Consider the following 18,468-nt stretch of genomic DNA (forward strand, 5'->3'; position numbering starts at 1 on the left):
AATGTGTAAAGTCCATCAAAAGTTGTACTGATTGAAATTGAACCATTACAGATGACGCATAACCGTGGTCATCTAAACCACAATTATTTAATAAAGGTTAAACAAGACATGATGGCGTCCGTTGCTGACGAAGTGTGGATGAGATGGCTTAAATTTCCGACAGAGAATTTGTTTCAAATCTAATACTAGTAATATAAATTTCTAGAGAGTAATTAACTTTTCTTTATTCATAAAGGAAATTCCACAACGTTATAGAACCTCATGAATATAGTATGAACTACTAATACACAGTTTATGATATACAGGCTAAAATGTGGTTCAATGAAAACTAGAGGTTCTTAATAAGAGATGAATGTCTTTTGTTCTAAACCTCTCAATCACTTTATAGAAAAATCAAGATAGTAGACATACAATTCTAAATTTTATCACAGCTCTTGCTTGTATCACAGGATCACGCGTACGATATAAAAACTTGATAGTATATATATGATTAAAATACGGTCTGAATGCCTGTCTTAACAAATGATAATTGAATCACTGACTTTGGAAAAGAATTCAAACGAAAGAATTGTTCTCCCATTTTCATGACTATGACCTTTGCTAATGATATGGAATATTACAAACACTCCTGGTTCAAACTAATGTGTGTTTCACACAACAAAGTTATCATTATATTTCTAAAACGATTTCGTGATAATTATTTACATACTAAACATGAAACTGACTTTATAACACCAATACACATTATATAAACTGATATAGTTTTCTTTTAAATAATTCTTGTATTCAAATGTAGAAATTAAGTTCTTCAGACTAATTTATTACAAAGCACTGCTTTCAAGAAGGTCAGTTTTACTGTCATCTTTCAAAAGTTTGAATGCTTCGTCTATTTGCGCTATTGGTGCCCTACTTTGGTCAGTATTTACCTCTCCACTTTGGTTTCTGGCAGTTATTAAATTATTTAAATATGATGAAATATCGCTCTGCGATGCCCTAAAAGCTTGATTTTGAGAACCTATAGTTTCTCCAGTCGGACTAAAAGCTTGATTTTGAGAACCCACATTTTCTGCAGTTGGACTAGACATATTTGACATGTAGATAGGTTGAAGGAATGGTTGTTGACACGCAACCCCTACTAATGCACGTACAAGTTCACGTACAACATCGCCATAATCACCATTTGGTACCATTTCTGAGATGGTTCGGTTCATTTGGACCGAAGGACCAAATACCGAATCATCAAGATTGCTTACACAACTGGACGCTTCACTAATACTGTCACGTGGTTCTGCCGTATCTGCACTTGTAACTCGACTTGCCTGACGTTTTTTCGGTGCTCGAGTGACAGATCCTGTCGTTGATTTTACTGATTTCTTCGGAGGTTTAAAACAACACGATAGCCAAGGGACTCGCTTAGACAATGCCTCTCTAAATTTTGGATGACTGAATGCATAAACAATAGGATTGTGCATAGCACATGCTTTTGCTAACAGAACTGGAAGTTCGGAAAGCAAAGGAGTGACCCAATTCGTTGGTCCAAATTGGCCAATTAAAGCAATAGTTGCATAAGGGCTCCATGATAGCATATAGAGAAGAAAAATACCCATTGCAATTTTTGCTATTCTGACTTCAGCTCTGGTTTTCTCTTGGTTCTTTCGAATATCATCTGCTTTCAGTTTCTTTGCCATTATTATCATTTCTTTTTCATGATTGCGGATTGCTTGTATTATCAATACATAACAAACGATAATTATAACAAGTGGAAGTGCAAAGTCCCCAATGTACATACCAAAAATGTAAGAACGATTGTTTACCGATCTAGTTAGGTAATCAAATGTGCAAGACGTTTGGAAGCCTTCTGGTATGTATGCTCCCCATCCAAATATAGGCGGAACAGCCCAAATAAGCGACCAGATCCAAACTATACCGATCATCATCAACGCATTTTTCTTGGTCATGAATCTAACAGACGTCAGAGGGTAGGCTATATTAATGTAGCGGTCGATTGATATAGCAGCCAGTGTATTGATGGACATCAGGCCGAACAATCCACCAATAAAACCGTAAAACTGGCAAGCTGAAATAAAATAAAAAGATACATTGATGATATACATAGATTTCGTAGATCAACACTAGTTCAGTTTAGATTAAACTATAAATATTGAACAAGTGCGTGATGATTTAAAATGTTCTTTAAAGTACAAAATCTATGTATGTCGCAAGTTATCACAAACATAAGAAACAAAACAAATATTCAGAAAATGGAAAGAAAAATAAATTATTAGTATATTTTTTGGTAATTCATTGTTTTTGCTTTCCTCCTTCTTTTATACCTTTACCAGGTTGAGGTCAGACGTTTATGCTACATTTCAGTCCTTTTGAGTCATATACCTCTTGTTGTAATTCTACATCAGTAGATTGTTCCGAGCGTTCTTTGTGAAGGTATCCATAAATGTTTGTTTTAGTGTAATGATAAAGACTATGTTTGCTTGTGTCGCACCATATATGTTTAGATATTACGCTTTTTAATGGAGATTAAAGACCTTCAGGTCATGTTATACCTTTTTGAAAGGTTAAAACGTGCCTGGTGTTTGTTTCATTGATCAGTTTCTTACTCATGTTTTAATTATTTAATCCCTACCTACGTCACCCCACATCCACTTTGTATTGAAGGCTGATATGGTCAGTAACGGGAAACCATTAACTAGAGAGAAGGTGAAGTCGCTCAGGGCTAAATTTATAATCAGCATATTGGAGGGTGTCTTTAGCTGCTTAGTCCTGAAATAGATGTTTAGTTTATCCATAAATTACTGATACTGCATTATAATGGATGATTCTTTAATAATTTTAAAATGATGTCAGAATAGGAATCAGATTGATTACGTTTGCCGGTGAAATTGTGTGTGGACCTTGTACAAACGTTTGACAAACTTATATATGTAGAATCAATGTACATTGTTGGAAAATATGAAATGTGTTTGTACGAGCTTTAGAAACAGGACGGAAAGTGAGGCTCGCCTAGCTTTTCTGTCGTTTTGCAGCGAGTACAAATAAATTTTATATTTTCCGAAAATGTACACATATTGTTTTTATCCTGAAATTTACACCCAACAATTGAAACTTTAGTTATTTAAATTTTTTCATTGTCTCTAACTTTTCAAAGGAATCGACACAGTTAAAGAGCGGACCGTGAGGAGGATGGCAAAAATGGACTTTTACGCAATTTTTTTTTATCCACATTACTGATTGATCAACATGAAAACGGGATAACAGGAGATCTGTTATTTGTACAATAGTTGACTTATTGCAGGATAAAAGAAACTACAGTACTTCACTGAAATTCTTAGTAGAATAAAAAAAAAAGTCAAATGTTATGTATTTACTTAGTAGAATACGATGAATTTATAATTGAGGCATTACATTTAGATGTAATAACTTTGGTCCTATCAACATGTGCTTGTTTTAATACTTGTAGAATACTAACGCCATATATTCATGAGAGGGTTAAAAATAATGTCGTATTTATACTTAAGATAGTTTCGTCATAAACATATTTTGATAAATTATAAATATGGTTTTAAATTTTTGATGGTAAACAAGTGAAAAATTAAACATACACACATTGCATAAAAAAGGTTGATTATAAATTATTAACAGCAGCCGATACGATGTTTTGTATTATTAACAGCATCCGATACGATGTTTTGTATTATTAACAGCAGCCGATACGATGTTTTGTATTATTAACAGCAGCCGATACGATGTTTTGTATTATTAACAGCATCCGATACGATGTTTTGTATTATTTTAAAACAGCAGCCGATGTTTTGTATTATTAACAGCAGCCGATACGATGTTTTGTATTATTAACAGCAGCCGATGTTTTGTATTATTAACAGCAGCCGATGTTTTGTATTGTTTGATTCATTTGGTGTTATTGTTGGTGGTTGTGTGTTTGTTTTTGTTTTATAAAAGGGTTAGGGGATGTCATTCCACGACACAAAATACGCAAAACAAAACAAAACTAGAGGCTCTAAAGAGCCTGTGTCGCTCACCTTGGTCTATATGCATATTAAACAAAGGACACAAATGGATTCATGACAAAATTGTATTTTGGTGATGGTGATGTGTTTGAAATTCTTACTTCACTGAACATTCTTGCTTCTTACAATTATATCTATAATGAACTTTGCCCATTAGTAACAGAGAAAAATATTTGGTAAAAATTTACATAAATTTACCAAATTAATGAAAATTGTTAAAAATTGACTATAAAGGGCAATAACTCCTTAAGGGGTCAATTGACTATTTATGTCATGTGGACTTATTTGTAGATCTTACTTTGATGAACATTATCGCAGTTTACAGTTTATCGCTATCTATAACGGTATTCAAGATAATAACCAAAAACAGCAAAATTTCTTTAAAAATTACCAATTGGAGGGCAGCAACCCAACAACCGGTTGTCCAATTCATTTGAATATTTCAGGGCAGATATATATTGACTTGATTAACAATTTAACTCCTTGTCAGATTTCCTCTAAATGATTTGGGTTTCAGAGTTATAAGCAAAAAACTACATTTTACCCCTGTTCTATTTTTAGCCGTGGTGGCCATCTTGGTTGGGTGGCCAGGTCATCGGACACATTTTTCAAACAAGGTACCTCAAAGATGATTGTGGCCAAGTTTGAATTAATTTGGCCCAGTAGTTTCAGAGGCAAAGATTTTTGTAAAAGATAACTAAGATTTACGAAAAATGGTTAAAAATTGACTATAAAGGGCAATAACTCCTAAAGGGGTCAACTGACCATTTCGGTCATGTTGACTTATTTGTAAATCTTACTTTGATGAACATTATTGCTGTTTACAGTTTATCTCTATCTATAATAATATTCAAGATAATAACCAAAAACAGCAAAATTTCCTCAAAATTACCAATTCAGGGGCAGCAACCCAACAACAGGTTGACCGATTCATCTGAAAATTTCAGGGCAGATAGATCTTGACCTGTTAAACATTTTTACTCCGTCAGATTTCCTCTAAATGTTTTGGTTTTTTGAGTTATAAGCCAAAAACTGCATTTTACCACTATGTTCTATTTTTAGCCGTGGCAGCCATCTTGGTTGGTTGACCGGGTCACGCCACACATTTTTTTTTAAACTAGATACCCCAAAGATGATTGTGGCCAACTTTGGATTAATTTGGCCCATTAGTTTCAGAGGAGAAGATTTTTGTAAAAGATTACTTAGATTTATGAAAAATGGTTAAAAATTGACTATAAAGGGCAATAACTCCTTAAGGGGTCAACTGACCATTTCGGTCATGTTGACTTATTTGTAAATCTAACTTTGCTGAACATTATTGCTGTTTACAGTTTATCTCTATCTATAATAATATTCAAGATAATAACCAAAAATGTAAAAAATTTCCTCAAAATTACCAATTCAGGGGCAGCAACCCAACAACAGGTTGACCGATTCATCTGAAAATTTCAGGGCAGATAGATCTTGACCTGATAAACATTTTTACCTAATCAGATTTCCTCTAAATGCTTTGGTTTTTGAGTTATAAGCCAAAACTGCATTTTACCCCTATGTTCTATTTTTAGCCGTGGCGGCCATCTTGGTTGGTTGACCGGGTCACGCCACACATTTTTTAAACTAGATACCCCAAAGATGATTGTGGCCAAGTTTGGATTAATTTGGCCCATTAGTTTCAGAGGAGAAGATTTTTGTAAAAGATTACTTATATTTTTGAAAAATGGTTAAAAATTGACTATAAAGGGCAATAACTCCTAAAGGGGTCAACTGACCATTTCGGTCATGTTGACTTATTTGTAAATCTAACTTTGCCAAACATTATTGCTGTTTACAGTTTATCTCTATCTATAATAATATTCAAGATAATAACCAAAAACAGCAAAATTTCCTCAAAATGACCAATTCAGGGGCAGCAACCCAACAACGGGTTGAACGATTCATCTGAAAATTTCAGGGCAGATAGATCTTGACCTGATAAACATATTTACCCCATGTCAGATTTCCTCTAAATGCTTTGGTTTTTGAGTTATAAGCCAAAAACTGCATTTTACCCCTATGTTCTATTTTTAGCCGTGGCGGCCATCTTGGTTGGTTGACCGGGTCACGCCACACATTTTTTAAACTAGATACCCCAATGATGATTGTGGCCAAGTTTGGTTCAATTTGGCCCAGTAGTTTCAGAGGAGAAGATTTTTGTAAAAGTTAACGACGACGGACGACGGACGACGGACGACAGACGACGGACGACGACGACGACGACGGACGCCAGACGCAAAGTGATGGGAAAAGCTCACTTCGCCCTTCGGGCCAGGTGAGCTTAAAACACAAAAAGGAAAGAATCCGCGCTTTTGTTGCTTTTCTTTTACTCACATTTAGGCCTTAAACACAGAATATAACCTCACTGCAAGTTAAAGACCGGCCATAGCACCGGGTGTAAGTAGAAATCTTTGCAAACTAACGATCACGCCACCACTGTGAACTGAAGAACAAAGCCATGGACAGGAGTACTAGTTTATGTTTTTTTTTATTTCGTTTTATTTGTTAATTGAATCAAAGCCTTTTAACATCCATTTGTTTATAGATCTTTATTTATTATACACAAAACATTGGTACCAAATTTCTCCATTCGAGGTAGTTTATTTTTGAATTTGTAATAGAGTACTTATAATCAAACATTTACATCAAACAAAGGATCCAAATTGATAAGAAAATCTAGCAACCGATACGATTTTATTTTTATTTTTGTTCTGCTATTTAAGAGCTGTGGTATGATTGCAAATGAGACAACCATTCTACAAAGTTTAGATGAAGAACATGTCAGCAAATATAGGCAACTGTACGGCCTTCAGCAATGAGAAAACCCAAACCGTTTAGTCGGCCATATATCTGAGCCCGAAAAATATACAACAATATAAAAGAGAAAACTCAAGGCCTTATGAAAAAACAGTTCACGAAAAACAAATATAATAGACAATAAATGAAATAAAGGCTCCTGAATTCAGACAGACACATAAAGAATGTGTCGTAGTTGAACATGTGTGTGGAAGCTTTACCTTCAACTAACCCAAGACAGTGGTGTAACAGAAAAACAATAGAATAAACTATGAAAATCATTTGAAAAGGGCTAAACTCATCAGATCGATACAAAGCAGAAAAAAAAACAGCAAACAAAAAGACTGAGCGACCGTTTCAGCGTATTTATCCATCCCTCATCTCTAACAACAACAATAAAAAAAACCCCACTAATTCAAGATCTGAGAATACTGGCAATTAATGAAAACTATTTCAAAGTTAATTAACAACTAATAAAAAAAAACATGTATCAATCAGTACGCATCCAACATCTAATGGATTTAGTGTAAAGACGTCATTAACTAGCATAAAAAACCTGACCTTGTGCAATACCAAAATATATGTATCGACAGATTGTAGTAACTAGAAAGTACATAAAAAATATGTATATTACAATTAAATTAAGTATGGCTTTAATCTACTTATAACAAAATTAATATTCAAAATAACAGTGCTGAATTAGAATAAGTTTATCTCTAAGATTGATATAAAGAGAGTACACGGATCGCATCTAAATGTACAGACTCAGCTAACAACATCAGCGTAAAATTAAGGATGTGCTATTCCGTTTGAAATATTTTGAAAGTCAGGCTTCACCTTTTTTGCACGAAAATGACAAAACCAAAGATCGGCGTAAAGTTAAAATGAAAACAATTCAGAGCACTACGAGTTACTTAGGTAACAGAAAGAAATTAATAGGATAATTAACTTACGTGCTGAAAATCCATATGACTATTGAATTTCCAACGATCCCAGTAATCCCTACAATGGTTATGTATATCCCCACCATATAATGCCAGTGGTCTGGGATTGGGCCAAACTGTTTCCAGTGTGGATGTACAAAGTAGTCATATGTATCGTAAATACTCGTACTGTTAGATAGCGTCGGCGTCGTTCCATCTGATGTGTCGTTGTCAAAATTAACATCTGTAATAGTAAAATTAATTAATATCATTTCTTAAAGGAAACAGCAATTAAAGAATAATATAAACTAGCTGGTGATTTTATAGAATTACTTGGACCAGACAATTAACGCACTTTGACAATATTCATTTTCTCTGTCTGACAATTAAGTACTCTTTCCCACGTCAACAAAGTCAGGTTATCCATTATGTAATTAAATTTCAACTAAAAAAAAGTCGGTCAACGTTCGTTTATCCAGAAGAAAAGCAAAAAATTAACAATTTCATTACCATTTTAGTTTATTAAACTCATAAGGAATTATTTGAAACATTTTCTGAATCAAAATGTGTTTAGCAATTAGCACTTTTCATATCGGACACTAAAATGTTTTAAATATGCTGCGCATACTTACTAGACATCGTTCCAGTGAATAAAATATATTTAGAACATAACGTTTTATACAATAAGATTTTTTTTGGCTGTAAGGATATAAGGCGTTCCTAGGCTATATTTAACTAATTGTTACATTGTGTGCCTCAACATCGCTTCACATCAGAAAGTATGATGTAAATGATAAATGATTGTATCAATTTCTTAAGAACATACGAGATCCTTGGATGGTACGACATGAATATAAGCGATCAGTTCAGATAGTTAAACATTATTCAATCCCCTCGCAAAATCTCTTAACGAAGTGTCCTTACAATACAAGGCGGTTTTTTTGTATGTTTTTTTTTTTTTTTTTTTTTTTTACGTGTATGACATAATGTAGGTGTAACATTATTTTTTTTATTTCTATTTTGTGTTTGAGCCTTTTTACACCATCAATTGTCATTCGGAATGATTACAGGTGTGGTCCTGTGTTTTGACATCGAAGCACTCGGAACACCCTAGCAGTGCAAACAGGGTTGGCCGTCACGTTCATTTATTACTCGGAAGAAACACGGCCGTTAATCGAACATTTCACCAAAGAGAAGTTAATCGTGATATCACACCCAAGGCTTAAATTGTTATCTAATGATTTGTTTGTCCATAACATTACAAATTTATCGGGTTTCTTAGTCGGGGAGGAGAAGTGTGGCCAAAAGTTTGTCAATAGAGGTGATTTGATTTTGTAATTTAACAGTCTTATATATTTGGTCTGTTCAAGATATCAAAATTCTGTCTTGCTACTCGCTTGTATGTGACAGCATAATGCAGCTTGCTTTTATATTGTTTACAATTTTTATTTTTGAGATTTATTCTGTAGAAGGTAGGATTATTTATTGGTTTTTAATTAATTTTGTTCCAATCGTATTATGGGCGGAGAAAATACTGCTAGATGAATGTCACAAAGAAATCCTATCTGACTTTATTCCTAATGCACTTATAGACTTCTCATAAATTCCGAAATAATTACTTGGTAAATGAACATTGATAAGAGTCTTGATTTCATAAAAAGACACTATGTATTAGAGTGCAAATGCAGGAATTCAATTATGGTCATACCGAAATTAATCCATTATAAGGACAAATTACAAAAATAATGATTGAATAAGTATAAAGTGCAACCAACAAATAACAAGGTAACAACAACACAAAAAAAAAGGCACAAACCGATACAGATAAAAGACGGACAAAACTGTTAAAAGGCGATGTGTCTTCTGTGAACTAGAAAGATTGATTGATTGCTTTATTCATTTTCCAAACGTTCAGTGACAAATATTGCATGCATTCTTAGGACAAGAACAAATCAATGAATTAATGGCAATTTAAGAAAATGGCTAATTAAACGGACTTTCGTTGAATTGTTTAAATGGTTCTTTAACTTACAGGGCGCGTTGCTTAAAAACCAGAGTCAACATTTGGGGTTATGTGATCTGTACGGTTTTCTTGTTATTCTCTGAACGGTTTTTTTTTACGTGTATGATATAATGTCAGTATTACAATTTGTGACAACGACCGTGAGGTTTAAAAATTGGGTTGCAATTTTCCGACTTTTAATTTTATCGGTCAGTGTTTTTGTTTTGGTGTTTTACCATTTAAATTGTTTAGATACATATGTACTTCGGATTATTTCCTAATCTTTAGTTTTATCAATTTCTTGTTTGTTCTGTAGTAAAAGAGATACAATAGATACCTGGGGGATATTCAAACTCATAAGTGGGGGAAAAAACTGACAATGCCATGGCAAAAAAAGAAAAACGATCAAAAGACAAACAGTATATACATATCATAACATATAAAACTTAAGACTGAAAAACAGGAATCTAAGAAAAAAGTGGGGGTGATAGCAGGTGCTCCAGAAGGTTAAACATATTATCCTGCTCAACAGTAAATTATAACATTTGACCAATCATTGTATTTGTTACTGAAGTCCAGTTACCTTGTTGAGATTAAGTGTTTAATCCAGTTGTCTATATACCATAATTTTTATTCACGAACTGATCTGATCTTATTAATATTTGTACTATTTGATAGGATATCGGAACTACATTAGCTTACGAGGAAAATCAAATACTGGGCGAGTGATTGTAAAAATCAATGGAACTTGGGGACAGATCTGCAGCACGAGATGGTCTATTAGAGATGCCACGGTAGCATGTCGACAGTTAGGCTTCACTGGTGCACTTGACAATCAAACAAAGGTAAACCCGATATATTTTGCAATGACAGCTCCGTGTGGACGGTGACCTATAGCTTTTAATTTCTGTGTCACTTGGTCTCTTGTGGACAGTTGTCTCAATGGCAATCATACCACATCTTCTTATATAGACTTATATTCCAACTGTGTACAACATGAATTATGATCAATATTTCAAACAACTAAGGATCATTAAACAACAACAAATTAGTACTAGACACCATCTTTCTAATTACTGTCATTATATTGACAATAATGTTATTCCCAGTGGCTTATGTATTGAAGCACTGCCTCAAACTACCGGCAACCTGTCTGATACATTTCTTCGTAGGTGGGATCAAACCCTATTTCACTGTTCCCTCCGTTTACTCATACTCCTTAGAGAACACTGTATTGAACATCTTAAAAACCTAACACTTCAATTTGACTCCTTGTCTCACGCTTGCAAAAAAGATCTAACAGCAAGCGAATTCTAGAACATCCAAGAGCGCCTGAGAGATATAACCAACACTAAGACCGCCACTCTCCGCTCCAGACAAAGATGCAAATTTCAGCGGGATGGTACTTCTTTCCCATCCATTAGTACAAAAGAAAAAAAGAATAATAAAACCAAAAAACAGACATTTTAGACGTAGACCTCAAGTCCTCAGCAACAAGATCAATACCGTTGTTAATCTCTCCAACAAACAACTTACTGAGGACGAAACTTCATTACTATCCAAAGGCCTAAACTTTTGTCCAGTCCCAGGTCCAGTGAATGATACTAAATTGTCTGATGAACTGGATTATTTTGCCAGGAGCCTCCGCATCAAGGAACATTTTGCATCGAAAGAGGACGATAGTACCACCTCAGATAGTGACTCTGATGACTCCAACGAATATAGATTTAGAAAGAAAAGCAACTGGGTCCCTAAACCAAGCAAAAACACCACCTTAGAATCATTTATAGACAATGTTAAAACGGATATACTTACAAATGTAAAAATAAACAATCAGACCTATGACAATTTAACACCTGATGAACGTGTGGCTTTAACAAATTTGAGAGATAATGACGACATTGTTATTAAACCTGCAGACAAAGGGAATGCAGTTGTCGTCATGGAAAAATCTAACTATGTCCAAGAGGCCATTCGCCAATTAGATGATGACCGGTTTTACAAAAAACTTAATTCGGACCCCACCCTCTAATTCAGGGAGGAAATAACAGAATGTTTAAAGGAAATGTGTGACAATAACATCATTGATATAGATACTCTCAAATATTTAAAACCTGAAAATTCCAAACCTGGGCGATTCTACCTGCTCCCTAAAATTCATAAACCTGGTAACCCAGGAAGACCAATCGTCTCAGCTAATGGTTATCCCACCGAAAAAATATCCGAATTCGTTGATTACCATCTTCGACCACATGTAGAAAACTTGCCATCTTTTATAAAAGATTCTACAGATTACCTACTAAAAATGCAGGATTTAAACCCTCTACCTGCCAAAACTACTCTTGTCACTATGAATGTCACCTCCCTCTATACGAATATTCCCCATGCGGATGGTATTGAAGCATGTAGAGAAGTTTGGGACTCTCGATCTCTTAAAATTCCACCTACTGATTGCTTAGTTGAAATGCTTACTATGGTCTTGAAAAAGAACATCTTCACATTCCAAGGAGAACACTATTTACAGACAAATGGCACTGCTATGGGTACAAAAATGGCTCCATCTTATGCCAATATATTCATGGGTAAAGTTGAAAAGCAACTGCTGGAGTGCTCCATCGAAAAACCGCTTTCCTGGTATCGATTCATTGATGACGTTGACATGAAATGGGACAAGGGAGACCAAGAATTACAAACTTTTATAACAAATGCTAACAATCAACACCCTACCATCAAATTCACCCATGAAACATCCAATCCACCATAAACTTCCTTGATACATCTAGCACCCTCTCTGTAGGTATAATAAACACAGATATATACTCTAAACCTACAGATACTCACCAATACTTGTCGCCTGAAAGTTGCAATCCTCCACACTGCACGAAGAGCATTCCGTACAGCCAAGCTCTCAAAATAAGGCGAATCTGCTCCTCTGAAGACACTGCAAAACAACGTCTGGGGCAGCTCAAAGGACATTTGAAAAGAAGGGGATATAAACACAAAAACATCAAAAATAGTTTTCGAAAAGCGGAATCCATCCCCAGAAGCAGTCTGCTAACTTACAAAGATAAACAGAAAAGTAAAAGAATCCCATGTGTGCTCACCTACCATCCATGCCTGAGAAATAGTTTCAAGACCATTCGTGATCATTGGACAGCAATCGAGAAACATTCGAAGTTATCCAAAATCTTTCCTGAGCCTCCCATGATTGCCTTCAAACAACCTAACAGCCTGAGAAATATACTTGTCCGTGCTGACCTTTCCAAACCTAACCATACTGTAGGTAATTGCCAGACTTGTGGGGATAAGCGCTGCAAATGTTGCAACCAATTGCAGCATTCATCAACATTTCACAGTAAGACCACAGAAAAGACATACAAGATCTTCTGCAATGTCAACTGCAAAAGCTCAAACGTGATTTACGTTCTTGAGTGTCCTAGATGTGGTCTCCAATATGTTGGTGAATCTATGCAGCCATTTCACAAACGCCTCAATGGCCACAGGAGTGACCTCACAAAAAAACCGTATATTCCTGTCAGCCAACACTTCAGGTTACCAGATCACAATCTGAAAGATTTTGATCACATGAAGATCCTTGTGATCGAACAGGATTGTACATGGCAAAATAGGCAAAGAGAAAATCGGGAGAAGTTTTGGATAAAAACACTGGGTGTCCTCCATCCAGATGGAATCAATAGAAAGAAATAATTAAATTTACAGTCTAATGTTTATATTATTATATTCAGGATTTTGGATTAAAATCAATCGACCAAAACTTACCTGTATTATTACTGATCTATGTTTACACCTTATACATTATATATCATTATTGTTAAAACTTTTGTCACCGAAGAAGGCCATTTGTTGAGCCGAAATATTTGCAATTATTGTATAATTTATTTTCAGGTTACCAGATCACAATCTGAAAGATTTTGATCACATGAAGATCCTTGTGATCGAACAGGATTGTACATGGCAAAATAGGCAAAGAGAAAATCGGGAGAAGTTTTGGATAAAAACACTAGAAAATGCCTGTACCAAGTCAGGAATATGACAGTTGTTATCCATTCGTTTGATGTGCTTGGACTTTTGATTTTGCCTTTTGATTTTTGATTTTCCTTTTTGAATTTTCCTCGGAGTTCAGTATTTTTGTGTTTTTACTTTTTATATCATCTGTTCAGTTTTTCCATCTCTGTGCAATGATTTTCAACACTTTTTAGTGTTTTGTTTTCCATCTATTTCATTTTTTTTAATTTAATCTCCCCACCGAACACACACCTACATAATATCAGGAAATCGTGTACTATAATAATATGCCTGTCGTCAGAACTTGATATGGTCACATTTTTTTTAAATTGAGGTCAAAGGTCATATGCAAAAATCTGTGAAAATTTGAGATGGTTTCAATTCTGACATTTTTGTCTATTTTTAAACTCCACCTAATTACAAATGATACCGTTTTGGCTTTAGTAATGTTTGTTATTATACATAAACCTTAATCATTGAAATTTTTTTTATCAAAAAAATCCTAAAACGACGTTTTATTAACAAAACTTCAAAAATCAAGTTTACAACCTATAAAATGTTTAGAGCACCTTAACCTTATGAAAAATATCAATTTCAGGTAAAAATCAAGTGTCATGCAGGACAATACTTTAAAATTATTTTTTAAACTATCATAGTGGGTGAGGTATCAAACCAAAGCCATAGAACACTACAGTCAATATGACCTCAAATTGAATTTGCGGATACTTCAGGTTTTTTTATAGACTACTCGTTGCTTTTGTTTTTTTTTCACAATTATTGCTGCTACCATAGTATTATCTTTTGTTGTGTATTTAACTTTGGTTAATATCTATTACATTATAGGTTTTGCAACTATATCCCCCCTTTTTTCGATTGAAACGTACCACAAACTTCAAAAGTATTCCATATACAAAAAAAAAGAAGATGTGATATGATTGCAAATGAGACAACTATCCCAATGAGACCAAATGAGACATAAAACAATTATAGGTCCCGTACGGGCTTCAACAATGAGTAAAATGCATACTGCATAGTCTTCAATTCCCGAAATGAATAATGTTAAACAAACAAAAAATCTAACGGTCTGATTAACGTACAAAATAAATAAGAAAGAAACAAATATAGTATATAGAAACAAACGACAAACACTGCGCTACCGTCTCTTGACTTGAAACAGACGGATACAGATAGTGTACTTTTTTAAGGGCACGCCTACACTCCCCTTACCTCGGGACTGGAACCGTGTGTACCAGTGCAACAAGCTTTATACGACATCAACCGCTATCTCCATCATCTTCATTTTCATCAACCGTCACAAGACATGTTTTAATATTTCTACACATTTCTTTCATGGCCACAGGTCTGCACATGAAAGGTTCTGCTCAAAGCAAACACGTTATTTTGAGTTTTTCTTTACAAGTATTGTATAAGGTATTGTAGGAAGTCCGAAGACATTTGTTCCTTAAAAAATACCAGCTTCAAACCATCCCTATCAATTCATTCAAGATTTAACAGAGATGTAAAAGGGGGGCTTGGAAGGTGTGTTGACATTCATATGCTTGTCTGCAAAGATGCTGGGGAAACATTATACGAGACGTACACACTATCTTGAATTCGCTCAATGTCATGGTTGGCAACAAACTAGATAGAGTCGCACTTTACTTTAAGAAGCATAAAATCCATTGGAATTCAATGTTTCAACAAGGTGTTTTGAACCAAACTCATTGTACATTTGTAAAAATTCTAAATGAAAAGGAGTAAAACAAAAACGATTGCATCAACAATTGCTTAGCATTTCCACAATTTCTCTGGTGCTATTTCCTGAGAATAGTCTTGGCTGTATGCAGTTTCATTGAGTAACCATAGAATGAATTGAATACGAAGGCATTGACTGAATTGAGAAGAAAGAGACAATTCATACGAAGTTGGGTAGTCTTCTTTAGAGTTTCGATGTCTTTTCTAAGTAAACTTGCAGCGGAATGAAATATCTGTCCGTTATTTGTGTCTATTACAGTTGACATTGAGATTTTGAGGTCAGTTTTCAATTGACTAGAAGCTTATATGGCATCTTAAATAGTTATTTTGCTGCTAAATATTATGTTGTATTTGCCTTGAACTTGTTGAAGTTGATTTAGACTGCATTTTACATGTCGAATATTTTAAATTAGATCAGCCGGAAGAAATGATCTATATTTATCAAGTAACGGTGCCATGAGGAATGACCATTAAATCGTTGTCAATAGCCAAAATAAAATTAGTAAAAGCAGTATCGTGTTCTGAGATATCTACTTCCACGGGTTTGGATTTTTTTTTTCGTTTTTAGCAAATAATTTGTAATACAACCAAAATGATAGAGTGCTTGAAGTTTAAAAGATGGACGGGAAACTATTTCAACTTTATCTGACACGCATAAAACATTTTTAATTCGCTCATCTGATTCAAACTTGAGTATTTTTTTATCTTTCTAAAATGTTTTGTTGCAACAAAATATACAAGCACTCCAGTTGAGCGACTGCATTCTTGAACGTGTACAAATACCCGAAACTGAGGGATAACAGTCAGATAATTGTATGTCGTCATTAAATATCAGACTAGAAGCTTCCTCGCTCTAAAAGGGGGAACAAATATGTTTACTTTGTAAGTTTTGTAGCATGAACGATGATAAACTGCCTGCACAGAGTTATTCAAATTAACAGCTTTCGCATGAAACATCTTGATGTTCACCTCATGATCATCCAATCTTTTATGAAATGCAGATACAAAAATCGACTTCCTTAAACTAGTAAATTGACTCAAAATTTCAATCAAGGTTTTTTTTGGGGGGCATATTATGCACTGCATAAAATTTAACAACTTTTGTCTTTTCTTTGGACTTAATGGAGCAATTTGCAAAGGACTTGACATATCACGGAATATTTACTGAAACTATCCGTCAATTATTTTGATTTTACAATAAGACTTTTCTGACAAAGTATTTGATGTTTTATAACGAAAAAAACATAGAATATAAACATATACAAACAAAGTATGTGCATATATCAGTGCACTTTAATTGAAAATATGTGTATATAATAGCGAAAAAGGTAGTAATTTCATATATCATTTGAGAGCAAATTATTGACTAATACACAAAATGTGACGGAAGGCAAGTGATTGAGTTCCGTGTTGAAAATGAAGATTTTTACTCGATTCTTTTTCCGTTGATTTCTTTAGGTTTTTTTCATATTTTGGTTCCGAAATTTTTATCACTTACAAGTTTTATTAAATACTATATGCTTAAAATATTATGGGATAATTTTTATTACTACTACGAAGAAGAAACTAAAGTTTGAGTTTGAATTTGCAATTAAAATTACCTCAATTTTAAATAGTCTAAACTTCGCAAATTTTATAGATTAGAAGAAAATAAAATACTGAATAGAATATTTTGACATATATAAATAGCTTCAGGAAAAACTATTTCAATTAAATGTAAACAAACATGCACATTTTTTCATTTTGAAAAAGGGGGGGGGGTTGAAACTCTCCAATATACTACCAGTCATTAAAACGACTTTTTAGAAAAAAGTGACCGTACGAAATTCTGACGACAGGGAAAAAACTAAAGAAGACATATTTGTCTTTAAGTTAAGACCATTTTTAGCCGTGTGTTATTTGGGGAGATTAAACTCGCGATCTAGACTTTTTACACTTCTGTCACCGCACTATTATCGGTATTGTTACACAATCTAACAGGTTTTATGACTTTGGGTGGTAATTCTAATTTCCTTTTGAAATTTAAGTAATTATTCATCCTTTGAGATTTGCGTATACTATAAGTGACGATGCTACATGAAAGTTATTTAGCTGTAGGGTTTCCGATATTTGAACAAATAGTAAAATCATAAAAATACTAAACTTCGAGGAAAATTCTAAACGGAAAGTCCCTAATCAAATGGCAAAATCAAAAGCTCAAACATATCATACGAATAGATAACAACTGTCACATTCTTGACTATGTACAGGCATTTTCTTAAGTGAAAAATGGTGAATTAAACCCTTGTTTTTTTGCTAGCTAAACTTTTCACTTATATGACAGTCGCATAAAATATATTGAAAACGATGTGTGAACAAAAAAAAAACCCAGACATAATAGGTAAAAACGTCATAAATAGGGGAACAGCAGTCAATATTGTTTTAGTATCTTAATCACTATGAATACAAACAAAGATGCACAAAACAAAAAAACATATAGACAAAGTACATTAGCAAAAATGAAGGATAACAATACAAAAACGTACCTAACACAATACTCAAATGAAGAAACGATATCATGACAACAGTTTTACTTTGCATTTTCTACAGTATCAAACGTTATTTTATTGATCTAGATCAGAAGGGAAATACTGATTCTCACAATTATTTAAATCTTACCTGAAGGGTAGACAGGGGTAGGGGATTATGGGACTGATGGGGTGGCAAGCAGAAATAAGGAAGAGGGAAACACAAAACAGGGTCGGGAACAGTGGAGAGAGGGGAGGTAAAATAGGAATATTCTGGAAGGTATTTGTTACCTAATATCGAGTAGGAGTTTAGGGGAAGGAAGTGGGTGTAAGGGAAGGGAATTGGCAGTAGATGGGAGGGAAGTTGAAGTTGGGGTAGAGAA

The 18,468-nt window shown here is 34.2% G+C and overlaps 2 protein-coding genes across 2 annotated transcripts in view; one reads left to right on the forward strand and one right to left on the reverse strand.

Moving 5' to 3' along the window:
* Window positions 1–214: 214 nt before the first annotated feature.
* On the reverse strand, window positions 215–8,031 carry LOC143046070 (rhodopsin, GQ-coupled-like). Its single transcript, XM_076219046.1, has 3 exons — window positions 7,826–8,031; window positions 2,642–2,778; window positions 215–2,077 (listed from the first exon to the last, which is right to left on the reverse strand). The coding sequence occupies exons 1-3, from the start codon at window positions 7,900–7,902 to the stop codon at window positions 822–824; spliced, it is 1,470 nt and encodes a 489-aa protein (XP_076075161.1). The 5' UTR covers window positions 7,903–8,031; the 3' UTR covers window positions 215–821.
* A 1,097-nt stretch (window positions 8,032–9,128) lies between these two features.
* LOC143046837 (uncharacterized) overlaps window positions 9,129–18,468 on the forward strand; it is a 51,056-nt gene continuing 41,716 nt past the window's right edge. Inside the window, exons 1-2 of the mRNA XM_076219899.1 lie at window positions 9,129–9,267; window positions 10,476–10,642. Coding sequence (XP_076076014.1) covers window positions 9,210–9,267; window positions 10,476–10,642 — 225 coding nt within the window. The 5' untranslated portion in view covers window positions 9,129–9,209. The remainder of the gene's footprint in view (window positions 9,268–10,475; window positions 10,643–18,468) is intronic.

The sequence above is a fragment of the Mytilus galloprovincialis genome, chromosome 9 (genome assembly GCF_965363235.1).
Source record: "Mytilus galloprovincialis chromosome 9, xbMytGall1.hap1.1, whole genome shotgun sequence".
NCBI lineage: Eukaryota > Metazoa > Mollusca > Bivalvia > Mytilida > Mytilidae > Mytilus > Mytilus galloprovincialis.